This window comes from Arabidopsis thaliana, chromosome 3, assembly GCF_000001735.4.
Source record: "Arabidopsis thaliana chromosome 3, partial sequence".
NCBI lineage: Eukaryota > Viridiplantae > Streptophyta > Magnoliopsida > Brassicales > Brassicaceae > Arabidopsis > Arabidopsis thaliana.
Window position 1 is genome coordinate 6,062,360 of NC_003074.8, and position 26,523 is coordinate 6,088,882.

Sequence of the window (26,523 nt, forward strand, 5' to 3'; positions counted from 1 at the left end):
CAATTCTGACGGTGAAGAGAGGCAAAATCTGGGCACGAGCAGCCGCAAATTTCCAATCAAATTATTCTCAGCCGATCTCAGACGCCATGACTGGAACGGGACAAAAGCTTAACATCCGACGACGGGTTGGAGAGGTAAATTCTTTGTCTTTTTGTTGTTTATCTCCGACACCGACAAGCTTAGACGTCAAATTCATAGTTTTTCTGTTGTGTTGTGTTGATGATTATTTCTGCCTTATATTGAACATTCAATACCCTTATGAATCTGTGTTCTCCTTCTGTAGTGCACCTGAAGTGGAGAAAACAATTTGAATGAAGCAGAGATATTTAGTTAAATCTGATGGTAGTGTAGGTGTTAACGGATATGTTTGTGAAGTGATGTGCGACGCTATGGCTGGAAATACGAAGATGTCACCAGTGGTGACTCACCACTGAGCTCCAGGTTCTTCTTCTTTCCTCTCATTCTCTCCCCATCTGCTTTCCACTTTTTTGCAAATGGTCATACATCTTTTATTTGGCCTATTTTTCAGAACCGGTGTGTAAATATGATAGCAAACTTGTTCCATGCTCCTGTTGGACAAGACGAGGCTGTTATTAGTTGTGGAATTGTTGCTTCATCTGAGTCTGCTGGTTTAGCTTTCAAAATGAAATGGCAACATAGGAGAAAAGCTCAGGGTCTACCTATTGATAAGCCTAACATTGTTACTGGAGTCAATGTTCAGGTCTAAATATTTACTTATTCTTATCCTCCAAACCATCACATTTGCTTTGGATAGTGATCTGTTTCTTTCAAAAATCAGTACATTTTCAAACTTTGTTTCATCCGCTCAGGTGTGCTGGGAGAAGTTTGCAAGGTACTTTGAGGTAGAGCTCAAAGAGGTGAAACTAAGTGAAGACTATTACGTGATGGACCCAGCTAAAGCTGTAGAGATGGTGGATGAGAATTCCATCTGTGTTGCAGCGATTCTAGGATCCACATTTACTGGAGAGTTTGAGTATGTGAAGCTATTGAACGATCTCTTAGCTGAGAAGAATGCAAAGACGGCTTGGGAAACTCCTATTCACGTTGATGCAGCAAGTGGAGGATTCATTGCTTCCATGGGTGAAGAGTATCAATGTCAGTGATCATAAGTATGGACTTGTGTTTTATTGTTCCGTGATCACCAAGCTAAGAGTCATCAACCCACAAACCATAAGCAACCATATGGTTGGTGTAACGACAATTTGCCTCCAAATGAAATAGTGACAGTTTCACAAATGCCAATATAGCTTAATATTAATGCGTAAAGTGGGAAAAAATATTTTTAGTGTCAATAAGCCCAAATATATTAAACTTTTAGTATATATATTAAGGGGCCCAAAATGTTTTTCCCTAGGGCCCTAAATATCGTTGGGCCGGGACCTTACTGTACTACTTACCACTACAACCGCAGAAAGCAGCCCAAATTCCATGTATGTTTCATTTTCTACTTCATAGTCACAAACTAGCTTGAGAGTCAAGTTAATGTTGCTGATACAGAGTCTTTCTTTTACTCTCTAGCTAGTTCCATATTTGTCTGTATGATGGTGCTAACTGCTAAAGGTTGGACTAGGCGATTTGCTTCATCTGATCACATGTACATGTAAAGGCAGATATATGTCTATAACTATATAAGTATATATTATGCTAATAACGAGATCAAACGTGATCCTTTTTTTATAACGAAGGAATTGCAAGGAGCTTGCAAGTAACGTTTGTCAAGAATCTCCAAAAAAGATAAAGCGAAAGATAAAAACAACAAAAAGAAGAACGTCCAGAAAAAAGAAAGAAAGAGAGAGATATAATAATATAAGTAAAGAAAATTTTAATAATTAATCAATCTAGTGACCATATAAGTTATTAATGTATGCGGTCAAGAAAGAAGAATATATATATATATATATATATATATATATAAGTTTGAGTAAGAGAAGATAAATGAGGTGAAGTCATAAGTACGTACCCAAGTCCCAATATTGTTAATTGTCTCTGAGAGTTATAATGGCTCCAGTCGGATTACCTCCAGGCTTTAGATTTCATCCGACTGACGAAGAACTCGTAAACTATTATCTGAAAAGAAAGATCAACGGTCAAGAAATCGAGCTTGATATAATTCCCGAGGTTGATCTCTACAAATGCGAGCCATGGGACCTCGCAGGTATGTATGTTTTACATTTTTATTACATTGTTCAACAACTATATATAATTCCTTGTTCTTGGCGAATAGTCTTATCGCCGCGCTATATTGATATGAACTGATTTTTAGTTGTTGTGATCGATAAATAAAACTGTAGAGAAGTCGTTTCTACCAAGTAGAGATCCGGAGTGGTATTTTTTTGGGCCACGTGACCGGAAGTATCCGAACGGGTTTAGGACGAACCGAGCAACGAGAGGTGGGTACTGGAAATCGACCGGCAAAGATCGGAGAGTGACAAGTCAAAGCAGAGCGATTGGGATGAAAAAGACTTTGGTTTATTATAAAGGAAGAGCTCCTCAAGGGATCCGTACGGATTGGGTTATGCATGAGTATCGTCTCGATGATAAGGATTGTGACGATCCCTCTTCGCTCCAGGTAACTGATCGTTCTTTCATCACTCGATATCTATTTACCAAATGATAGTAATTAGTAAATATATAGTTACTAATATGATCAAATTGTAACTTATATAGAAACAAAAAAGATAATTACGTAGAGATGCATGGCTACTAAACAACAACAACAAAAAAAAAGTAACCAACTTGAGATTTCTCCATTTCTTATAGTAGATACGTTAATAGAAAGATATGTGTGAATTTTCATATACTTTTTAAGATTACCCTGATTTAATGATACATATTCGTTTCTTGCTGTAAGCTGACAAAAGCTTAGGGTTTCGCTTTGGATCTTTACTGCGACGAAGACAAAAGCTATATAGAATTATTTTTTTCTTCAAGAAAAGCTATATCTTATTCATTAATTGTTCATTATATAAGACAAATATTCATGTTCTTTTTTTTTTATCACTCATACTCATGCATGCATGTTCTTTTATTTACTTATGACTTTCATATACTCGAATGAATACCAGAAGATATTTATTCAAGTATATTTAAACATTCTAAGATTGAAAATATAAATGGTTTGCTGCAGGACTCGTATGCATTGTGTCGGGTATTCAAAAAGAACGGAATATGTTCGGAGTTGGAATCAGAACGGCAATTGCAAACGGGACAATGTAGCTTCACAACGGCGTCAATGGAGGAGATCAATTCGAATAACAACAACAATTATAATAATGATTATGAGACAATGTCGCCGGAGGTGGGAGTTTCCTCCGCCTGCGTTGAAGAAGTAGTCGATGATAAAGACGATTCGTGGATGCAGTTTATAACAGATGACGCATGGGACACGTCATCAAATGGTGCAGCTATGGGACATGGTCAAGGGGTTTATTGACTAAAGAACAAAGAGTATACTGAGGCAACAAGAGAAGAGTATAGAATTATTGGGCAAATAACGTAAACATTTAGGTACACTATTGTTGTACTTATATATAATCGTTGAAATAAAACCTGCGGGTTGTTGGGGTAAAACTTAACTGATTTTTTTCTTTCTAATTGTTGGAATGTGTGGGAAAATCACGTGATTTGATTGGATATTGTATTTTTTTTTGTTTTTGTCTTTGTTTTTCATACTCCCTTTTTTTGTTGGATTGATCATTTTATTATCCATTGATTTGACGGCTCTATGGATCACTGGTACCTTTGTTCTTTTTCCTCACATGGGTATTAACCAGATCAACTTAATGGATTGGGAAAATTTGGGTTTATACTTTTATTTGTTCTCTTCTTCTTTTTTCAATTATACAATAACGTGAAAACCAAGTCACACTCAACTTTATAGGTCAGATATTTGTTGTCAGTGAAATTTGGCAACTGACCATAACGACAATCGATAGGGAATTCCAACAGACATCCAATGTATTTTAATTCGAACTTTAATGTATGGTAATAGTCTAATAGAAAAAATTTAAACTATTATCCTATTTTACCAAAAAAAAAATCAATGATCATATATTCCCCAAGAATATATAAAAAAAGTAGTGAAATGTTATCAAAACAAACTTTAATCATATTTTTTTGGATGGCTTCTCTATATTGTATAAAATAACAGGACTAAACAAGTAAAAGCAGAAAGTGAGGGGTTTGATGAAGTGTAAATCTAAGATTCTGATTTCACTCTCTTACAAAAAGAAGATCCCTTGCCTTGCGATCAAGGAGATTGGTCTTTCTTTCTTTTCACGCATCTGTAATACTTGCGATCATCTCGCTTTCCTCTTTCACACTTTGTAAATTCCAATAACCAGAAAAGAACATCACTACTTATACATTTCATATCCCTTTAACAAAACTATCTATATATATGCTCAGCTTCAACTTTGAAAATCCGCTCGACATATATATGTTTGGCGTTTACAGGTACATCTTCTAATGTGGAACTTCTCTAAATGTATCTCCTAATATGAAATTTGCAAAATGGGTCTTTAAAACCCTTGACGTGATAAAGTGACTTGTATGTTCTTCTTATCTTGTAGATATAATTTATGACAAATGTATTGTTGACTGATTCTTGAACCTCTGCGATGTTGTAGGCCTCTTAAGAATGAACGTTTTGTCTAATCAGAATCTCAAGAACGTTTGTCTCACTACAGTCCTCATCTACATGGTTTCCCCAAAATAACGTTTCGAAAGTATAACTTTGTTTTAGGCTGATTAAAATATGATACTATTAATAAAATATGATACTATTAACCCAACATTAAGAAAAAAGTTGTAAAAAATTCAAGAAAGCTCATGTACTATACATCGTCGTTTATTCAGAGCATATAAGAAATTTAAACAAAATCACCTTTCAAAGAAGGGAAAAGGTATTATAGCTGCTCTCTGTAACAAGGAGAGCAGAAATTGCTTTTAAACTTGATGTGATTCAAAAGGAACCGAGATCAAATTAGGAAGATAGACACAGTAAGAAAACTGAAAAATCCCAGAATTGATCTGAATCTTCTTGAACATATCTCCCCTCACCATATAGATGCAAGTAGCTCCAGTTTTGTAATCGCCACAACACATGATTATGGTCTTGTCAAAGATGAAGTAAGTAATACCAGAAAATTAATGGAATAGCAAGGGAAAGTCAGGTATTGACAGTGTCAGTAAGTGTAACCACACCACGTCATCCTTATTACTAATGTTAATCTTGTCCTTTGTTACCCAAATCTCTGTATTCATATACGAGTTTGCTTTAACAATGCAAATCGATCGCCCTTAAATACAGTGATGACAAGTTTATCTAGTGAGCCAGAAACACTTCTCACAAGGAGGCAAAAGAGCATCGATATTTCCGTGGAGGAATCAAAGCTTCCGAGAAAAATACTCACGAGTCTCTTGTAAGCAGTCCAATACAAATTTCCGTTCAAGGAAACATATTCACTTAAACCTGCCAACATTGGCCAATTTTGGGGAGTCAATGAACTTATCGAGTGAGACGCACACTCATAAATACTTAAATGAACTTATACTTGATTATTTATAGAAAATCACGTTTCCATATTACAACAATATTTGTTAGTTGACACTTAAATGATCTCATCCCTGCATAAGCAGAATCTCGTAGATATCTGTCCTAATGTTCAGTTCCTTGTCCCGCATCACTTCTTGTAAATCTGACATCTCTTTTGCCGTCAAGACTGATCCCAGCTTCCCAAACCCATCGAGCCATAGTTTCTTCGACCTGCCATGTCATTATGTTAAGAATTGGTTCTCAGACAATATGAGAAATCTGGAGAAAGAACTCTAGATTTTTCTTACCATGGGCATGCATTTATAGCTCGGAAATAAATCCTTCTAGCTGCTGATGGATTGTCCGCGATGTCGATCTCATATGCTATGTAGCAACGCCATAGAATAACTGAGTTGTTTTGTGTATCTTGTGCCAATGCCCTTTCAAACAATCCGCGGATTCTGTGTGATGAGCCTCCTTTACTCAATTCATAAGAAAGTGCAAATAGCCAAACAACGACAGACGAATTCCTGCATGATTAGATATACTAAACTTGCTTAGCACTGAAATGTCGATATATATAAACCTTGTTCTAGGAGGAAGGCCATAAACATGTAACTGTTAGTCTTTAACCATTTAAGCTAAGCATCTCTATCAACATTAGGCAGTACTCCTGAGATCGGAGGGTTTCTTATTAACAAGTTTGTGAAAAAGCTTACTTGCGGGAGTAGTCATCGAACATCATTCTCAGTTTATGGGATGTCATCCGGTGATTACAAATGTCCACCAAAGCTCGATAAAGTTCAGGATTGAGAGGATACAGTTGCAGTCCCTCTGATATGGGCTTCCAAAGTTGTGACAAAGTTAGATCGTCCTGGTGTCTCTGAAGCATTCTCACATAATAATTGAACAAGAGTTCAAGTTGATGACTTTGACTTTTTCTTCCTGAAAAATTCACAATAGCCCAAATTCAGATATACAGTGGATACATGCTTTTAAGAGAAATTCATATGGAAAATAGTAAGTGAACCCAAGAATACTGATCATGGAAATAAGTAAATAACCTGGAAGAACAGAACTGAACATGTGCTCTAAGATCTCAAGAGCACCAGGAAGGTCATTTGTTAACTCCTCAAATAGAGCTGCCGAACAAACAAGCGCTGCTGATTGATCATCTGTGACACCATGAGACCATGTTGATTGTATCTTCTTAAGCTTCTCTCTGAACCCCTGGCGTGCTCTAAGAATTTGCATGCTTGAAGACTGGGAAGTATAAGGACTATAAGCTAGACCACTTCCCAGGTAGCACAGAATATGCATAGCACGAGATGATGATTCTGTATCCCTACCACTGCCGCTACTATTGGCTACTTCCGATTCAGCATACCATAAACATAGCAAAGGAGTGTTACACTGTAATTCCTGCAATCATAGGTGAAATAAATTTAGCATGGCTTTTGCAATGTCATAAAAATCCAAAGAAAGCACGGAAATTGGGCTAGATATATCCACTAGGCCATGCTTCCCTGTACATTACCAAGAAGAGACTGTTCTATAACAAACTCTACTATGATCCGTCCATGAGAGAGATTATCTTGTCCAAACTCAAGTGGCAGTGCCCCAGTTTTTGGGACCAGTACGCGATAATTTGAATCAGAAATAAACACAAAACCAGGGTTACTGATCCAGAAGTTCCTTGGAATTAGAAACATACGTGGAAACCTGAAATTTTGTATCATATGCTAACAAGTAACAATATAACCAAAAGATCTGAAACTAACCTTAGGGAGGCCACAGATAGAAGTCAGTGCCATGTCGAAGACTCGCCTTGCATGTTTCATATTTCCAGAAGCAGCTTCTCTCTGTGCATAAACTCCACAAAGTAGTAGATCCTGTTCATAGAGAACGAATCAGTTCAGATAAACTGAACAAAAAAACACATCAAAAAATTGGAATGGGGCTTACCTGCCGGTCACTTTTCAGGAGACGTTTGGCCAAAGCTTGGCATGGCATAGTTGCTACCTCACATGTTTTCATATTTGTTACAAATAGTTCTTCTGCAACAAGCACAGCTTCTTCGAGAATGTAATTTCGCGGGAAAACATTTAGACAAAGCAAGATGGCATTGCGGAGAAACTTCATCATCTCAGTCCGCATAGATAAGTCACAGCTGCCACCTAGAAGAGATCCCAAGCTGAAACAGTTGGCACTATCTGATTTCGACAAACATTCATGAACACTTCTCAAGTTTTCTAACATGGAATCTGAAAATGTTTCAAGGCTACTTATTTTCTCACTCCACGACAAACTGTTGCTGGAAGTCCATGGGGAGATATGTGCACCGAAGAAATCAATGAACTGGTATACCAGAGATAAGCGGGCCTCCTTTGAACGTAAGGAAAATAGATATCCATTTATATCTTCATATAGTACAACACTTGAGAGTTGCTCTTCATCTTCTCCCTCACCCATTCCCTCAACACTGGAGAATTCACCTATTAAAGGATGATGGACGGTTAACCACATGCATGTTTACAGTCTTTTAGATAGATTACATGTCAACAATACCATCAAACATATCTATAGAGACTGGAATTTATTTACTAATGACTCTGGAATGACAAAGAAGGCTGAGCGACTAGTCCCAGTTGGACAAAATTCACCCAACAGACACATTTAGACCTTTGTAAGCTCCAAAAGAAAAGATGAACAAACAATACAGAGATAATGATGGTAAAGATAGAGATAGATACCAGCTTTCCGAGTAGGCATCCATTGACTGTGATCTCGAGAAACCTCTTCTTCAAACCATTTAACCCAAGTTGATGTATCTTTAACCTCATCACTGGCCGCAGTATTGACATCAATGCCCAATAATTTCAGCATAGCTTCGGTGTCATCTTCAGGTTTGCTATTCTCGTCTTCCATTTCCTCATCCAGACCCTTCCGATCAACATCGACCTCTCCAGTGTTAGCTGAAGCAATATCATCTCCATTTCTACCTGAGACCTGTTCTGTCCAACCTGTCCAACCACCTACTTCATTGTCATCAGAGGATTCTTCTTTCAAAATTTTCTGCCTGTTTTCCTCCTCTTTCTCCAGCCACAATAACCATCCAAAAGCTCCTTCTTCTCCAACTCTAGCACCATTACTGCTCCAAAAGTGCTCAAACAGTCGTAATTTACTCTGTTCAGTTAGCAACAAAGATGGAGAAAAGATGCTAAATTCCACTTCGGCTTGAAGTAACGCTGTGGCCAGCTCCTGGTAACCAGCCTGCCACTCAAACCTGCAGAGGCTAACTAGCATATCGACTAGAACGAGTTCCTGTTGGATGGCAGCAGAATCCAATGGTTCAGATGTTGTATCCACCTGCATAATCCAATAAATAGAATTAGACCTTACAATGTCAAACTGCTATTAATGAGAATATCAATAATGCCAGCGATTAAAGATAGTGGGGAAACACCAAACGACTTGTGACAGTAAACAGTACGTAATGAAGTGATTCATCAACCCTTATCAGTTAGCACCATAAAATAAGAACCTGCCTATGTCGCTTGCTGCAAGCAGAAGAAAGAGCCTGGATCGCATAAGAATACAGCCTCCTCACTTCTGATACTTTGAATCTGGAGAACTCCCCTTGAACAACACATAAAAACTCCCTCCATAATTTGTAGCTTGCGGAATTCTGCATAAGTGCCTTTTCCCACCTACTGATTAGTACATCAGCGTTGTCTCTGCTTCGGTATGCCTTGAGCAGAGCAAGCAACAGTTCTTCGCTATCTGGGTTCAGCTCAAAAGCCTTCTCAAGTATACTAATCTTTTTCTCTAAAGTCTGCAGGCGAACTCCTTTCTGAGATTGCATACTTGAAACCTTGTCTTGAAAATCAGCAAATGCCAGCCATGCCTTTGCATCATGGGGACGTTCTCTCGTCACTCTGTTGAACTCCCGTGTTTTATTCAGCACTTCATCCTCCCATGATGCTCCAATCATTGAGTCCTTTGATAAAACATCTTCTTCGTCACTTTCTGGAACAGTCACGTCTTCCTCCAGTGGAATGAAATTATCAAAGGAAGAATCCACAGCTTCACTTGCAGCAGATAAACGAATACGCTTGAAATTCTTGTTGCGTTCCATGGCAGCATGTTTTGCATACCAGTATCGGGTATCAGACTTTGCTCTCCCCTCCAAAGAATCAATATCAATCTCTGTGTCAAGCATAGAACTACGTCGATTCCGCAAATAAAACCTCAGAGAACCTGACCCTGGAACTCTCTGAGAATTGTCAAGTTTATAACGAGGAACATTCATCCTGTATTATGCAAACAGAAGCAAAATTTCAATATCCCTACACTCTTAAAACGCCTTGCACAGAATACAGAAAATGAAACCAACCATAACTAGACAAATTATAAGCAAAGTACCTGTAAATAGAGCCATAAGCCAGATTATCTGGATCAGGACGAGTGTCCAAGTAATAATCCTTCACAGGTTTCGAATAGTATTCATCAGATTTACGAGAACGAGATTCATCCGAAGCATTATCACTCTTCCGTTTCTTCTTTTTCTCTCGCTTCCTCTTTACCTTGTCGTCATCAGACTCCAAAGACCCTTCTTCTTCAACCAAATTATAAACCCTAGCCTGATTAGCTAAACCGATATTTCCATCAGCTCCTCCTTCTTCATCTTCGTCGTCTCCAGCCTCGACCTCGGATGAGGAAGGAGCCGTCGAAGCGGCAGCGTTGATGACAGAGAGATCCGTAGTGAAGCTAGCGTTGCGAAGCCATTGAGGAGCATTCGAAATAGCTGAGATGGAGTTCGCCGAAGTAGGGAAGACGGGGAACAAGCCGCCTGTAGTTACCTGTGCTCCGTCGCCGTCTTCTGGTGTATTCGACATTACATCCACCGGAAAAAACAAAACCGATTCTGTATTTTTTTTGTGCCGCTATATATTTCTGCCAAGGATCGTGAATACTGAATAGGCCTAATTATTGGGCCTATATAAATAATTAATGGGCTCTATTAACATTGAAAGAATTTACTCATTGTTTAATGTTCAACAACATTCGAATTTGAATTCGAAACTACATAACCGGTAAATATTTATTGATTAATTATTACGCCATATTTAATTTTACTCGTTAATTCGTTATGAAAAAGTACAGCAAAAAGTATAAAAACCACGTGCAATATTGTAAAGAATAAACTAAAATTTGTGATAAATTTAGGACAGTCTAATAAAAATTGGCAAAAGTGTCATTTTGCTTTTTTATTTCCCACCAAAACTAATGATTTTCCATGGATCCAAAGGTAAACACATTTTGGAGAAGGTAAACACATTTGTTTTGGAGAATTCCTTCAGGCGTAAATATTGCTTTTAGCGGTAAAAGAGGCTCAATCGTGGCAGGAAGCTCAATTCGAGCTCCATAGTGAAAGTCATGGTTCTTTGTCTATAGATAATCGAATTCGGGTGAGGGATGTATCACAAGATACAACTTTTTCTGGCTATCGGTGTTTTATTGATGGATCTTGGAAAGCAAGTGACCAGTTCTCAGGAACAGGATGGTTCTGTCTATCATCTCTTGGAGAGTCGCCAACCATGGGAGCCGTCAACGTTCGTAGAAGCCTATCTCCTCTACATACCGAAATGGAAGCTCTTCTTTGGGCGATGAAGTGCATGATTGGAGCAGATAACCAGAACGTAGCTTTCTTTACAGACTGTTCATGTCACGTATGTAAACAATATCCCGGATTGACTCTTTTGAGTTTTAATTTATATCGGTTGAAAAAAAAAAAAAAAAAAAGATAAACACATTTAATAAAAATAAACGAAAAAATAAAATAAAAATTGGCATTATTATTTGCGCATTGGTGGCGTTGATAATGGGATGTCCAAGGAGGAGGGAAGCGCCGGGATTGCAGCATAAGCAAATTTATTAAGACGAAGAAGAAGAAGCTCCATTAGATTTTGCAGAACAAATCAAAAGAACTTCAACAAGGAATATTGCAAGAAATTGATTGAAGCTGCTCGAATTAGATCTGTAAGTGAAAATGATTGCTCGACTTCGAATTCTGGGTTTTTTGTTTTGTTTTTTATGGGGTAATATTCATGAGAGAAGGAGAATATGCTTTTGTTAGGGTTCTGTCTAACGAATTTTCGTACTAGTCACTAAGTTGCTTAATTTTATCTTTCTGGGTTTTTGTTTGGAGGGAGGAATTATTTGAGATTCGAAGAAATAAATCATGGAGTTTCTGTTTGTGTAAATGTTTCTCAGGTTTTGTGAAAATTTGTTTCTAGAGATTTGGGGAAATGGAGGATTCGAGCTCTATCGATTCGATTTTGGAATTTTTGCGGAAGAATCATTTTATGAGAGCTGAAGCTGCGTTGATTAGTGAGCTTTCTAAGAAACCAAGTTCAAATGGGTCTCTTCAAAAGCTTAACTTTGAGGATAATTGTGTGAGCAAGTTGTTGGATAAGAAGAAGCAAGGCGGGAGTAGCCAAGCATTGGGTCTTCACAACGATAGTCACATTTCTGATGAATTGGTTGTGAAAGAGATACAATGTGGAGCTGCCAATAACTTACACGAGAGTAATCTTATGAATGATGTTTCTGTTCAGACACAAAGTGGTAATGCAGATTTTTGGGAGGAGAGATTCACGTTTGCTGAAGGATTTGAGGATACCGAGCTCGATTTACCTCCCTGGAACCATACCTCTACTGATATTGTAGCTGACTCTGAGGAATACAGTATCAATCCAAGTAAAAGAGGCTTTGTGAATCCACGGAGTTCAAAGCAATCAAGTCATGAAAAGGTTCCTGAACCTGGTAAAAGCAATAAAGTGGTTGTGGAAGACGTCTTCTCTTCTTTTGAGAAGATACGGACTGGAAGCTCTAGCCAGGTATCTCAGTATGACCATGGCAAAGCATGTCAATCTCTGGAAGTTGATAATAAGGTTGGGAACTCTGCAATACAAGAAGGATTCGTCACCACGTCATGGTCAAGAAGCGAAGAGAACATTGGTGCTTCACCAGACCATTGGAAGGATTGTTCTGTTACAACTGTTTTTCCGTTGTCCAAAGGAAGCACGTCAACAAAAGATAATGGTGTAGCCATTTTAGATAAATGGCAAGGAAAGAAACTGGTTGGCGCGAGTGATTCCAGGATTCTTATCAAGGAGCAGGAAGATGATGTGGCAACAGCGCTATACCTTGGGAAGTCACAGTCTGGTTATGAACATAAGATTCCAAGCAGCTTAGCATTTTCGCTGGCTCATGATGCTCCGAGGGAAGATTTACCTAGACTGCCACATGTAAAAATCAAGTCAGAGGATAAACTAATGAACTTTACTTGGGAAGAAAAACACGAGCGAGACATATTGGACGAGAAGCTGATTAATACTGATAATGCTTTCCTATTAGGCTCTTATCTAGATGTTCCTATTGGACAAGAAATAAATTCATCAGGTTAGTTGACATGATGATGGCTACCATCCAAATCTTAAAACTTTATGTTCTGTATGAGTAAATTATGTTACCATTGGCTAGCTTTTGCGTACACCTTTTCTTTTGTTTTTTGCAACCTATAACTTACCTTTTCTATTGTGATGGTGTCATAGGTGGCAAAATGGCTGGTGGAGGAAACTGGTTGTCTGTAAGTCACGGAATAGCAGACGATGCATCTGACTTGATTTTTGGCTTTGGCGATGGCTTAGGTGCTCTCAATGAACATTCAAATGAGTATTGGGACTCTGATGAATATGACGACGATGATGATGTTGGTTACATTAGGCAACCAATTGAGGATGAGGCATGGTTTTTGGGTCACGAAGTCGACTATCCTAGTGATAATGAGAAAGGCACAGAGCACGGAAGTGTTCCTGATACGCAGGATAAAAGTCAAACCAAGAATGATGATGATCATTCATTTGCCGAGGAGGATTCTTATTTCTCCGGTGAGCAATATGTACTCGCTAAAGGCATTGAGCCAGTTACTGCTTCCAATGATCCGATGGGTCTCTCAATGACTGAAACATACAGCACGACCAAGCAAGCTGATTTGGTTGCTCGATATGACGGGCAATTGATGGATGCAGAGGAGCTAAGTTTGATGGACACTGAACCTGTGTGGAAGGGATTTGTCAGCCATGAAAATGATGTAATTTTGTTGAAGAAAGGGAAAGTCGAGGACAACTCTGGTAGAATCTGTCGGAAGGATATCCGCGCAGAAGATGATCGAAATGCTGCAGTTAGGTCAATTGGTGTAGGAATGAGCGATGATGTTGATGACAATGGGAGTATAATACCTGAATACTTTCCTGGAGAAGGTAGTGAATGGGATCTGGAGCTCCTTCCTTATCGCGGAGTTGGAGTTGCTGGTGTTAAGCCTCCACCTGGTAAAGGTGCGAGTATGCTGCTTAAAAACTTTGCAGATGGTGGATTCTCATTTCCCTCTCCAGTAGCTGATAGACAGAAGTCCCAGGATGATTCTGCAAACCCTGAATGGTCAAACCATTGCGATGCTGTTGTGAGAAATGAAAGTGATGAACCAAAGGGGCTAATCCAGTCCGATAGCATGATTGTCTCTTCGACAAAAAGATGCAGTGGCTCTTCTTCTGAAAGAAATTTAAGAGACATGGATGATGAAAAGGTTGCGAGTTCAAGAAATTCTTCCCCATCCGCACTCTCCCATAGTTCTGATACTGGGAGAGAGCACAAAGAAGAAGATGAGGAAGAAACTAGTCATGGGCCTGAAGAAGATCCTGGGACCTCGTTCGAGGATGAGGATGCCATCGTGGTCCAAGAGCAAGTAAGACAGATTCAAGCCCAAGAGCAGGATTTTGAGACCTTCAACCTGAAGATTGTTCACAGGAAAAATAGGTCTGTTCCCTTACAATATCGTGGTTTATTATGTATTAAATGATGTTTCGTACACATTTTGTTTAGAAGGGGGATGAAGTCTGTCCCGAATCTTGTGAACCCTCAGGAAATTTATTTGTTTCTTCTATTTGTCTTCTGTTGCCCAGGACTGGTTTTGAGGAGGATAAGAACTTCCATGTGGTTTTGAATTCTGTCATTGCTGGTCGTTACCATGTCACTGAGCATCTTGGATCAGCAGCTTTTAGCAAAGCAATACAAGCACATGACCTCCACACCGGCATTGATGTTTGTGTAAAGATCATAAAGAACAACAAAGACTTTTTTGATCAAAGCCTTGATGAGATCAAACTTCTCAAGTATGTCAACCAGCATGATCCTGCTGACAAATATCATCTCCTTCGACTGTATGACTACTTCTACTTCCGGGTAAGTAGATAGATGCAGAATTGTATCTTTTTCTTTTCAACACCGGGTGGATATTCTGCTGCTTTGGTGCTATGATGTATCAATTGTTCGATTCAGTAAAGAACATGGGACGTGAGCCTACATCATGATGCCATTGACTGTGATTAATTGGAATCTCAGTTTTGCAGGAGCACCTGTTAATAGTATGTGAACTTCTCAAGGCAAACTTGTATGAGTTCCAAAAGTTTAATAGGGAATCAGGGGGAGAGGTTTATTTCACTATGCCAAGATTGCAGGTTAGCCAACATCTTTACTACTCATCAGTTTTATGTATGTTTTCACTGCTCTCTCATTTTCTTCTAAATCAAAATATTGTGCAGTCAATTACTATCCAGTGCTTGGAAGCATTGAACTTTCTGCATGGTCTCGGCCTTATACACTGCGACTTAAAACCTGAAAACATACTAATCAAAAGCTACAGCAGATGCGAAATCAAAGTTATTGATCTGGGAAGTAGCTGTTTTGAGACAGATCATCTTTGCTCCTATGTCCAGTCTAGATCCTACCGTGCTCCAGAAGTCATTCTTGGGCTTCCATATGATAAAAAGATAGATATCTGGTCACTTGGCTGCATTTTGGCAGAACTATGTACCGGCAATGTAAGTTCCAGCATCGATGATACCAGTTAAAAGCTTTATAATTATATAATCCACTAAGCTAGCTAGGACCCTATAATGTAACTTGCGTCTGCTTTTGCAGGTTCTTTTCCAAAATGATTCTCCGGCTACTTTACTTGCAAGGGTCATCGGTATAATCGGATCAATTGACCAAGAAATGCTTGCCAAAGGACGTGATACATGCAAGTACTTCACCAAAAATCATTTACTATATGAGAGGAACCAGGTGCGTATTGAAAAACCAAAAAGAAAGAAAACTTTACTATATAGTGCGGCTCACAGCTATTACTCAAGCAATTTGTAATGGTTGTTGAATCTGATTTCAAACTAATGTAATGGGTTTGTGTTTCTAATACCTCAGGAGAGTAACAATTTGGAGTACCTAATACCGAAAAAGTCATCGCTAAGGCGTAGACTACCAATGGGTGACCAAGGCTTCATAGACTTTGTGGCATACTTGCTCCAAGTTGATCCAAAGAAACGCCCGTCTGCATTTGAAGCTCTTAAGCATCCTTGGTTGACTTATCCCTACGAACCCATATCTGCCTGATTCTGTAGGTGCAACAAAAGCAGAATGGATGAGAGCTAGTCAAGGAAGAAGATGATGGTTTGTTTTTCAGACATTGTTTTTTGTTGAAAAGTCTGCTGAGAGTGAAATCTTTCAGACCTTGTTGTATATTAATTTGATGTGTGACTATTGCTCATTTGGTCTCAGCATTTTGTTTCACTGGTAGCTTGTGAAATATAGTCCCTTCTTCGATTTTGCTTTTGCCACATGCTTTGGGTATTTGATTATATGATTGTAGCCGGTGATATTTTGCAGCTAATTTTTCGTTTACGAGAGTGAACAATCCTACAACTACTAGTACTAATGACAAGCCACTCTTTCTGAAATATATTTTGTTATACCATCAATATAAATAAAATATCAAGAAAAAATTAAAACCTTATTACCGCCAAATGGTCTAAATCAAAACCTTATTACCATATAAGTGCAAAGAATAAGACTTGCGCTTAGCAGACAATATTTCTCTTGTGTTCCACAAGGCGTTTCCAATACTTAGTGATATCCTCCAAGGACATCTTGGCAGTCTTCACTTTAACTTCTTCATCATCACCACTAACCGCTGCAGCCGCAGCAAGATGTGCAATCCTGCTAGGAAGCCCTTCAATCTCTTTCAGCACCTGAATGATATGTGTGATGAGTCTATCTGCAAGGCCTCGGCTAAAGTCTTCTCTTATCACAACTCTGAGCACAGCAATGTGCTGTGCATCTGCAGGCATAGTGTAAGCCGGTATGATCCACCCGAATTTTCTCAAAGACTCTGCGATCTCAAACACCGTGTGCTTGCTACTGTCTTTGAGAGAGAATGCCACTAGTGGCACGCCAATATCTTTGGACACAATGTTGAACTTCCCTGTCATCTCTATTCCTTCTCTTAGCCTCCTTGCGTTATCCATGCAGTTTTCCATTATGTTCTTGTATCCCTTTTCCAGTTTCCAAAAAGAATCATTAGATTAAGCAAGATGAAAAAATGAAACTGTAATGCAGATAAGGGAACAAGTACCTCAAAGCCTAGTCGGATAAACTGATAGTACTGAGCAATGATTTGGCTCGACCCTGCAAAAGAAAACATTGAGTTTCTTAAAGGAAATGTGATGATGGATTTGATTGGATAAAGCCAGTTTTTATTTTACAAACCTTTTGAGAAGTTGAGAGTGAAAGTGGGTTGATCAGCTCCCAAGTAGTTGATGTGGAAGACAAGTTCCTCTGGCAAATCATCTTTTGTTCTCCAGACAACCCAACCAACTCCTGCATACACAAGTCCATACTTGTGACCACTGACGTTAATACTCTTCACCCATGGAAGCCTAAAGTCCCATTCAAGATCAGGGTAGAGGAAAGGAGCAATGAATCCTCCACTGGCTGCATCAACATGAATAGGAGTTTCCCATCCTGTCTCTGCGTTTTTCTCAGCTAAGAGATCGTTCAATTGCTTAACGTCCTCAAACTCTCCAGTAAGTGTGGATCCTAGAATTGCTGCAACACAGATGGTATTCTCATCCACCATCTCTACAGCTTTAGCTGGATCCATAACATAGTAGTCTTCACTTAGTTTCACCTCTTTGAGCTCTACCTCAAAGTACCTTGCAAACTTCTCCCAGCACACCTGAGCGGATGAAACAAAGTTTGAAAATGTATTGATATTGGAAAGAAACAGATCACTATCCAAAGCAAATGTGATGGTTTGGAGGATAAGAATAAGTAAATATTTTAGACCTGAACATTGGCTCCAGTGACAATGTTAGGCTTATCAATAGGTAGACCCTGAGCTTTTCTCCTATGTTGCCATTTCCTTTTGAAAGCCAAACCAGCAAGCATTATAGCCTCAGATGAACCAACAGTTCCACACCCAATAGCAGCCTCGTCTTCTCCAACGGGAGCATGGAACAAGTTTGCTATCATATTTACACACCGGTTCTGAAAAATAAGCCAGATAAAAGATGTATGAGTCTATGACAAAACAGTGGAAAGTAGATGAGAGAGAGAATGAGAGGAAAGAAGGAGGAACCTGGAGCTCAGTGGTGACAGGATATTCATCCATATCAACATAGTTCTTATTGACAGAATCCATGATGAGTTTGTCACACTCAGGTTCCATCCAAGTGGTGACAAAGGAGGCTAGGTTAAGCCTGGGATTACCATCAAGCATCAACTCATCATTGATCACTTGATAAGCAGCATCTTTGGGCATGCAATGGTCAGGCATCTTGAACCTGTTTCAATATATGCAAACAGATACATAAATAATTAAATATATAACAATGTAGCATACAAGATTAAAAAAACTAAAATGAGGCAAAACTCTCTGGAACCTGGGAACAACAGCACGGACATATCTAGAAGCAAAAGTGGAATGCAAATGCTCGTCGGAGTCAGAGTTGGTTGCGAGTACCATTGTGTTTGAGTTATGCTGAATTGTTGAACATAAAAATATACTATGTCAGAAGCTTTTCACAAATATAAAGAAAGTAAGAAAGCAAAAACTCTCTTAACACTAATTTAAGACATTCATATAACTAACTCCCCCCTTGACCCTCTCTTCCCCTTGAATTGGGGATTTGGTACATTATTTCAACAACTTATTATTGTCCTCAAACAATTAAACAGAGAACAATATCAGAATCACTGCATATTTATTTCCTGATTTGAGACCACATGCACAAATCGATGGTCAATCTGTCTCTTCTTCCCAAGATCATAGACCAGATTATACCAAATACCATCTAAATTATAAAATATTAATCTCACTATATCTCAAATACCCGACAGACATATAAAGTTGGTCTTGTGAATAAAATACCTTTGGATCAGAAAGTTTCTACGTACTGTATTGAATTACGAGGAACGATTACAACAGATTATATACGTCTTGTGATATATATTGAGAGAGATAAGGAGCTACAAAGATTCATGTTTATCTCCTGGCTAATATCCATTTAGATATTTCAGAATATATAGAAAGATGCTAATGTTATTTACGTACCGAAATTTCAAAAATAATATTTCAAAAAAAAAATAGCGGTACAATGCTTAGGAAACACTTTTGTCAGAGTCGTTTAACGTGCGTCAGAGCTTTCTTGTAGTACACGTCTCATGCTGATTGGGCAAATTGAACAAATCATATGCAGAGAATACAGATGATAGGGTCTTAAAAAGATGGAACAAATATGTGAATTTTTGTGATTATTATTATTACTATTATATTTATTTTGTATAGCTCGCGAGTTAGCTCGGTTTATATATAGAAGATCAAATAAGGTAAACTGATCTAGCTCATCTAATGAGCTGAGTTTAGTTGAGCGACACCCTTACTTTTAGAACTACAGAATAAACAAAATTAAGAATTCAAAATACCAATATAAGTCTTGTTCTCTCTAGGAAGTTCTAAACTCTCACAGTATTACGCACCACCAAAAAAATTGCATAAACGGAGAGCGCCCTCACAAAGTCAGACATCTTTTAAACGTACATACACCAGAATCCCAATTCGTCTATCCGGGAAATAAAAGAAGAAACTCCGGAGAAGGGATCATGACGAGCCCTCATACTGCTCCTTTACGGCTCTTGCTGCCGCATTGTACCATCCCGCTGCTGCCATTGCACCTGGATCTGGAACCGTTGCAAGATTCTCTGCAGATACATAGCTTGATCTCCCAGCCTGTTTTACACAATCTCATCCGTCATTTCAAAATATGAAAACCACTTATAGCATAAACAATGGCAGACCGAAATAATGGTATGCTAAACTCACCTGTGCTTGCATCTGTATGGTTGATTCCGCTCCGGCAGTTGCCGCTTCGCCTGATAGAATGAAAGCAGATATTGGATCCTCTCCAGCGCTCAGTTTCTGTTCTTATCAAAAGCAAAAACTCATTACTACTTGCGCAGGTTGCAATTATCTAAATTGTGAAAGAAAGTAAGTTGCTCTTTGTCACCTCCTCAAGAACTTGTGAAGCTGGGATGAGCGCATCTAGCATCGTTCTGTAGCCCGCAGTTGCTCCACCATATTTGCTGACTGAAGCGATTGATGACTTGAGTGCTTCAGACCCTGATTCAATATAACGTTGAGTGTCAAAACGAGCATGTCCCTTTTAGAATACTAACTAACCACAACAAGCAAGCATGATCTCACAATTTTTGGGAGTGACTTCTGACTGAGCGTTAGCTTTTAGCTCCGCGTATGCTGCCTTGCAGAGGAGATGGTAACTGTTTTCACAAGAGAGCCCGTAATGTCACTTTACCAATAAAACCCAACAGCATGAGCTGTCTATAACGAAGAAAATGTAAAATAATTTCATGAATTACATTATTCCGCTTGTGCCCCCCATGGCTCTTTTGATTGATAGACCAATCTCATTCACTGTTTCCGCAGCATCATTGAGTGGATAACTAGAAACAAAAAGAGACATGGTTAAATTTTTTGTCAAGAATCTCTGTGAAGTCTGAAGAACTCAACATAAAGAGAGGTATATGGGGAAGTGAGAGTATCAAATGGACTCACTAGTTTTTCATGTCCTCCAGAATAGCTGTTGCACCTCTGTACATCTACAATATTGATGCAAACCCATGTAAGATAATAATACTAAATGAACATAATATAATTATGCACAGTAGCAAGTAGCAACGTCTAAAAAACAAGACTTACTGTTGACCCACAATCACCATCGCCTACTTTTCCATCCCATTCATTCAAACTATCCTTAAGGCTGATGATCACAGTTGCTGCTGCTTGAATAGCTGCCTCAAGAACTTGACCTTCTTTACTCAGCTCTAGAGGTCGGCTTTGAGACTGGTATTGCCAAGTTGTCATGAAATTTACCAAAACCATTTATCAACAAACCTTGATACCTCTAAACAACCTATCTTTATCATACTTGTGATGCATACCTCCATGCTTTTTATTGATCGAGAAGGAGGAACAGGAACAGGAATCTTCGCTGGTGGCCGGTTGCCTGCAATGCAACAAAAATTTTGTATCTAAGACTATATTCCAAGGAAAAAATTCATGGAAAAACAGAAACAGGTTCAATCTCACAGACCATCAGTGCCAACTGGCCAATTTGGAGCCTTGGTTGGAGCATCCAATCGGTCTAAAATCGAATGGTCAGCCTTCATGATTGAAATCGAGAATCCTGGGAAAAGAAGCATCGTCAGAATGATAACAGGAGTATGTAACACTTAACTAAATGAAGAAATCGACAGAAACTCACCTGCCATATCAAGAGAAGTCATAAAAAAGCCTGTATACACCCTATCAACGGCAAGTCCAAATTCCAACTGCAGTTTAGGGACTGCTTTTCCAGCAGCAATCATAAGTTCCATTAAAGGTGTGCCTCCCAAACTGCAAAATCGAAAAGGAGAAACTAAGTTCTCCCCTAACAACCAAATACACAGAATCATTGAACCAAAATTGATATCACAGCAGCAGCATTTGGTGCAGTTCAAATTATGGAGTAAATAGACAAATTTCCGTTTAAATAGTAAAATACATCTAGTGTGGCTTACCCATTGACCATGAGAACCACTCTGTTACCACGAGTAATTGGAACATAATTGGTCTCCTGCAGAAATGGAAAAATAATTGGATCTATATGACTGAGGAAACAAGACACTTCCATAAAGATAGCACATATAAGTACATACAGGACTAAGTATTTGCTGAAGAACATGGGACACCACCACATCCACAGGTTCAACGTCAACCACAGCAGCACCAGGTTCTCCATGCTGAGAGAAAATGATACAAGATGTCAACGTACAAACCAAAACACTGAAGCAAAGTGAATTAGTGTGCAAACTCGGAAAGATAGAAAATAACATACAATTCCAAGCCCGAGTTCCATCTTCTGTGCGCCAAGACGATCTGATGTAACCTGTCCAGGAAGTGTACAGACGGATAATGCAACACCCATGGTACCAACCATCTCTGACGCACATTTTGCCTCAGCAGCAACTTTTTCTAGAGAAAGACCAGCAGCTGCTGCTGCCCCCGCAACCTACCATTTGCCAAGCAGAAGCAAACAAAATAAACTGATGCTTGAAGCTTTATGTTCAGAACTTCTTATTGATTCTAAGCTCGTGAAGACAAAACAATCAATCAAAATATAGCAGCCCAAGGTCTCAGACATCACAATTTGAAAAGATACAGTAACAAAAACAATATCAACGAACAGTAACTGCATACTAAAGACACTGATTTAGAGTGTGGTTAGAGAAAGGGAGTAAAGGACGAGAGAACCTTATGGACAAGAACTGTTCCTGCTAACCCTCTGCGTCCAGCGATGCCACGTGGCGGGGGTAAAGCGCAATCCTCTCCAACAATTACAGTCTACAAAGGAGATTCTATTATTCTTCTGGCAAAAAATCTCAACTGTGAAGTAGCAATAACGAGCAGTACCTCAACTTTGTAACCTTCAGATTTTGCTTGTTCAGCAGCCAAACCAAAGTTCAAGCGATCACCCGTATAATTCTGTCAAGAGAGATGATGGGGAAACTAGATTAATCAAAAAAGTAGAGACATAAATCTATAGTTCCTCTGCAACAATAAAACCATATGTATGTGGCTCTCTTTCCCATTCTCACTACCTTGACAATCAATAGACATCCCTCAGTACCAGTTACAGCTCGAATTCCCTGGAATTGAACAAATTAATATCATCCACTCAGAAGAAAAAAGGAGACAAAACCCCATTTGGAGGACTCACAGCAAGGATAGAATCAACTGGTGGGGAGGCAAAGACATCTCCACAAATAGCAGCTGTTAGCATTCCTTCTCCAACGTATCCAGCATGTGCTGGCTCATGCCCACTGCCTCCACCTGCAAACGAAAGCGGCATTGCTTATAAGAGTTTCAGAACTCTACACCAACCACGTAATAATCAGTCACAAAACTCTTACCTGAGATAACGGCAACCTTGTCATATTTTGCAGCCGAGACATCAGCTCGTAGCACCACCTTAACCTCAGGAAAACCATCCAAATACTGGAGTCCAGGATAAGTTTCTACCAGACCCTCTATGAACTCAGTTACAACATCTGCAAAACGGAAACCATTCTTTATTCCATCAATTCTCTTAATACAAGAGTCACAAGCCGCTAGTTCTCTACCAAGAGGATGTTAATTGCAATTCCATGCGGAAATTATACCCTATGCCATTAAAATCATGACATCGTCTTGACCATGCAACGAAACACAACGGTGACGAAGCAGATTTTCGAGGATCCAGAACAAAATTGGGGGGAAAATGTGGATAAATAGACCAAGGCGAATTTTATGAGCAAGAGACTCGCAATGCAAATCATTTCGCAAACAGTAACACAATCGGGAAACAAAATTAACATAGGTCAACAGTTCGCCAGAGCGTTCACAATTCTAATCGACCTAATCTACGCCGGAGAAAGTAAAATGTCGGGGATGCGAATAACAGAGAAACGCAAGAAAAAAAAGGAAGGAGGAAGACGAAGAAGAACGAACCGTTGGGGTTGTTGATGAATTTCTTGGCTGCGAAATCCATAATTGCGAGTATTAAGCCGCTATCAAAACCTGAGAATCGGAGAAGCTCGCATGTAAGAGGAGAAGATTGTAGCGGAAGGTTTAAGGAAACCCAGAGAGAAATAAGAGTCAACAACAGCAACGCGTGAGAGAGAAGAGAAAGGAGCAAGAAGAAGAGAGACGCAAATGGGAGTTTGTTCCGTACGAGAAACCCCAAACTTAAATAAATGACAGTTGCAGAACTAATATGGGCCAGGCCCAATTTAAGTGGATAAGATTGATTATGACGAGTTTGTATATTACTTTATTTTCATAGGTTTATTACCTAATTAGACTCTAGATGGTCACTGTGTGGTGAACACGTGATATGAGTACGTCGTCGTGTGCCACGCGCTCGCCTCTGCCGTGTCACTGCGTATTTGTAATTTGTATTGGATGATGAAACTTCAAATTTTTATTTTTATTTTGAAACTACAGTTTTAACATTTTATTCCCCAAAGAGTTCATCGTATATAAGTTTTTAACATTTTAATATACTTTTTTCAAATTTATATGTTCTAGAAGTTGTTTTGTTCAAAGTTTGAAATCAACTTTAGACTTCGTTGAATGTCTTGATTTGCTTCACATGTCGATTCATTTCTTAAAATATCATATTTTGGTATTTCAAAAGTTATCCTAATAATGTTTTCTCTTCTGCATTTGGTCTTAATTCTACAACCTATACTATATAAAGTTTGGTTATTAGCTATACAGTATGAGTTATACATGAATGGTATAAGTTCCTAACATAGTTGTAATTAGGAGTCATAGCTACTTTTTAAGTTCGATTATCACCTTTGACGAACCATTCTGAAACGGAAGTTAATTAGTGGGTCTGGCAATGAAGTCAATACATGGTCAACAATTGGGCCGTAAAAAGGCCCATCAATTATTTTATTTTTTAAAAAGTCAAAACCGGCCGGCAGACGCTCACGGCGTAGATACGTGGTCGACGCGCGCATAATCACAAATCAGAATATATTGTTTTTGGATCGGAAGAGAGATCTAGAAGAAGAAGAAGAAGAAGAAGAAGGGGGAATAATGGCATTGCAATGGCTGATTCTGTCGTATGTGGTTGCCGCCGAGGTAGCGATCGCCGTCATCTTGACTCTCCCTTACCCAATGCTCCTGAAGAAACGCATCGTATCACTTATCTCGCTCATACTCAATCCTGCCGCTTCCATCGTCGCCTTCGCTGGATTTCAACTCCTCGGTAATCGCCTCTCTATCTCTCTCTCTCTCTATTTCTTAGATCGTCTAATTTCCCACTCTTTTTCTTCGTCTGGATCGATTATAATTAAGGTTTCGAGTTGGGATTAATTTTGGTACCTTTTTTTTGTTTTGGTAATGGTTTATTCAGATATTTACTGGAAGAATGAGCATAGGCTATTGTGCTCATCTGAAGTTTGCACTACTACAGAGCGGGATCGTCACGAGAAATCCGTAAGTTCATCTATGAAACATTTCACTTATGATCTTTGATACTGGAATTGAAGCGAGTGTTAGTTCATACAACATTTGAGTTCTCAGTAGCAGCATTACCAATTGCATATTTGGTCAGAGACTCACAGGGTTAGTGCTACTGCTTGGTGTTGATCTCTTCTGAGCTCGCGTTTATAGCATCACTTTGCTGTTGTTAAGAGCTATAAAATGCTGCAAGGAATCTTCTTGTGGTGGAAATACAAGTTTCTTTGATAAATTATGTGAGAAAGGAACTGATGTCGTATTCATTTTATGCCCTGTTCTTGTGAACTTGTTGGCGGTTGGTTGTTGATGAAATTATACCACTCCAATTGTACCTCTTTCCTAAAACATCTACCCGAGCCTTTTCGATATGTGTTATGTCTTCCATCTGTTATTAGCAACACATCAAAGCTTCAGTTCCCTGTCCCTAAATTGTCTCAGTTCAGCTTGCTTACTAGTAGTTTACTTGTGTTTCAGGTCTATAAGGCTCAGAGGAATGGGGTTCTGTGTGCGGCTGGGATCCTTCTCTACTGGTACATCATTCAACTATAACTCACTTGGAACTTTGTATGTTTAGTTTTTTACTGATATTCTCTCGTATTCACTGACAGGTGCATCTTCCGCATCTGCAAGTACCACAAAGACCTTGAGCGTTTGGAGCAATTAGAGAAGAGATACAAGGACGAGTAGAAATCTTCCCAACTGAGAGTCTGGTACTACTGTTATAGTATCACTCGGCGTGTGAGTAGTCCCAAAAACTGAATGAGAGCATGATTTGATCTTGAGAAAATTTTTACACAGACCCTTTTGTGTTAATTCCTTCTGCAACTTTTGGTTTACTTTTTGGAGGAACAACAGGCTCTGTTTTTCACGTCCAGAATTCACCTTTACAGATTATAGTTGTTACAAGAAATAAGATTTCCTTCCTGTACTAATAGTAGTGAAGGAAGAATTAGTGGTCCGAGTAAAATTTGCAAATGTCTGTAGATTGACTTGAGAGACAGCCCTGCCAGAGCAAAGCTGATCTGGGTGTTCTGGGCTTTGATGGTTCAGTCATGGGGCTCATTTATCTGTTTGGTTTAAGTATTTGGCAGTTAACTGCATGCTGGTCTTGCTTAAATCGGATGAGCCGGGTGGAACACTATATATAGGCCCGTCTAAAGAGCTGGAGCGGATCGGTTAAAATGTACATTGGAAGTGGAAGAAATATGTTTCTGAAGATCTGTAGTCAAGGGATCCTCTCTTATTTTGTAACCACAAGTCCACAAGACATGAACCCCAGAAACAAAGAAGTAAACCCTATGGAACCAAACTCCAAAGGATCCGAGAACTAACGTGAAAGCAACCTATTCACGAACGTATTGACTAGACCAAAACGACTGTTACCGATATGTGGGCCTGTATTTGTAACGGCCCTGAAATACAGGGATGTTAAAATGGGCTC

General features: G+C 39.0%; 8 protein-coding genes and 1 long non-coding RNA gene across 10 annotated transcripts; 6 read left to right on the forward strand and 3 right to left on the reverse strand.

Moving 5' to 3' along the window:
- Positions 1-86: 86 nt before the first annotated feature.
- AT3G17720 (Pyridoxal phosphate (PLP)-dependent transferases superfamily protein) lies at positions 87-1,124 on the forward strand (the record flags this gene model as incomplete). Its single annotated transcript, NM_112653.1, has 3 exons — positions 87-185; positions 530-721; positions 831-1,124. 3 exons carry the CDS (start codon positions 87-89, stop codon positions 1,122-1,124), a joined length of 585 nt encoding a protein of 194 aa, NP_188399.1.
- A 26-nt stretch (positions 1,125-1,150) lies between these two features.
- AT3G03525 lies at positions 1,151-1,361 on the forward strand. The gene has a single exon (NR_141008.1). It is a non-coding gene; the product is annotated as an other RNA (long non-coding RNA).
- Positions 1,362-1,912: 551 nt separating this feature from the next.
- NAC057 (NAC domain containing protein 57) lies at positions 1,913-3,821 on the forward strand. The gene is made up of 3 exons (NM_112654.2): positions 1,913-2,176; positions 2,313-2,590; positions 3,149-3,821. Exons 1-3 carry the CDS (start codon positions 2,020-2,022, stop codon positions 3,452-3,454), a joined length of 741 nt encoding a protein of 246 aa, NP_188400.1. The 5' UTR covers positions 1,913-2,019; the 3' UTR covers positions 3,455-3,821.
- A 1,503-nt stretch (positions 3,822-5,324) lies between these two features.
- AT3G17740 (uncharacterized protein) lies at positions 5,325-10,497 on the reverse strand. Its single transcript, NM_112655.3, has 9 exons — positions 9,983-10,497; positions 9,102-9,870; positions 8,311-8,926; positions 7,523-8,052; positions 7,339-7,449; positions 6,622-6,979; positions 6,277-6,502; positions 5,866-6,087; positions 5,325-5,788 (listed from the first exon to the last, which is right to left on the reverse strand). Exons 1-9 carry the CDS (start codon positions 10,453-10,455, stop codon positions 5,644-5,646), a joined length of 3,450 nt encoding a protein of 1,149 aa, NP_188401.1. The 5' UTR covers positions 10,456-10,497; the 3' UTR covers positions 5,325-5,643.
- Positions 10,498-11,371: 874 nt separating this feature from the next.
- Positions 11,372-16,389, forward strand: AT3G17750 (Protein kinase superfamily protein). The gene is made up of 8 exons (NM_112656.5): positions 11,372-11,599; positions 11,834-13,024; positions 13,177-14,437; positions 14,584-14,863; positions 15,031-15,138; positions 15,223-15,501; positions 15,602-15,745; positions 15,881-16,389. The coding sequence occupies exons 2-8, from the start codon at positions 11,869-11,871 to the stop codon at positions 16,067-16,069; spliced, it is 3,417 nt and encodes a 1,138-aa protein (NP_188402.1). The 5' UTR covers positions 11,372-11,599; positions 11,834-11,868; the 3' UTR covers positions 16,070-16,389.
- GAD5 (glutamate decarboxylase 5) lies at positions 16,368-18,996 on the reverse strand. Of its 2 annotated transcripts, NM_001161149.1 has the most exons (7): positions 18,885-18,996; positions 18,397-18,494; positions 18,093-18,297; positions 17,801-18,001; positions 17,222-17,690; positions 17,088-17,140; positions 16,453-17,007 (listed from the first exon to the last, which is right to left on the reverse strand). In NM_001161149.1, exons 2-7 carry the CDS (start codon positions 18,477-18,479, stop codon positions 16,534-16,536), a joined length of 1,485 nt encoding a protein of 494 aa, NP_001154621.1. In that variant the 5' UTR covers positions 18,480-18,494; positions 18,885-18,996; the 3' UTR covers positions 16,453-16,533. The 2 variants fall into 2 exon arrangements, with proteins under 2 accessions (NP_188403.1, NP_001154621.1); NM_112657.2 differs by lacking the exon at positions 18,885-18,996 and having other exon boundaries at positions 16,368-17,007; positions 18,397-18,536.
- On the forward strand, positions 16,525-18,109 carry AT3G17765 (uncharacterized protein; the record flags this gene model as incomplete). The annotated part of the gene is made up of 2 exons (NM_001338309.1): positions 16,525-16,861; positions 17,799-18,109. Coding segments are annotated over 2 exons (384 nt in total), but the record flags the coding sequence as incomplete, so codon positions are not given.
- A 283-nt stretch (positions 18,997-19,279) lies between the features above and the next one.
- Positions 19,280-23,844, reverse strand: AT3G17770 (Dihydroxyacetone kinase). The gene is made up of 19 exons (NM_112658.4): positions 23,559-23,844; positions 22,982-23,119; positions 22,789-22,901; positions 22,670-22,717; positions 22,482-22,553; positions 22,323-22,412; positions 21,907-22,080; positions 21,728-21,811; positions 21,590-21,645; positions 21,295-21,425; positions 21,124-21,216; positions 20,972-21,036; positions 20,730-20,873; positions 20,586-20,629; positions 20,390-20,473; positions 20,217-20,290; positions 20,020-20,132; positions 19,836-19,931; positions 19,280-19,742 (listed from the first exon to the last, which is right to left on the reverse strand). Exons 1-19 carry the CDS (start codon positions 23,596-23,598, stop codon positions 19,614-19,616), a joined length of 1,788 nt encoding a protein of 595 aa, NP_188404.1. The 5' UTR covers positions 23,599-23,844; the 3' UTR covers positions 19,280-19,613.
- A 705-nt stretch (positions 23,845-24,549) lies between these two features.
- On the forward strand, positions 24,550-26,396 carry AT3G17780 (B-cell receptor-associated-like protein). The gene is made up of 4 exons (NM_112659.5): positions 24,550-24,828; positions 24,976-25,058; positions 25,557-25,612; positions 25,691-26,396. Exons 1-4 carry the CDS (start codon positions 24,657-24,659, stop codon positions 25,767-25,769), a joined length of 390 nt encoding a protein of 129 aa, NP_188405.1. The 5' UTR covers positions 24,550-24,656; the 3' UTR covers positions 25,770-26,396.
- Positions 26,397-26,523: the final 127 nt, after the last annotated feature.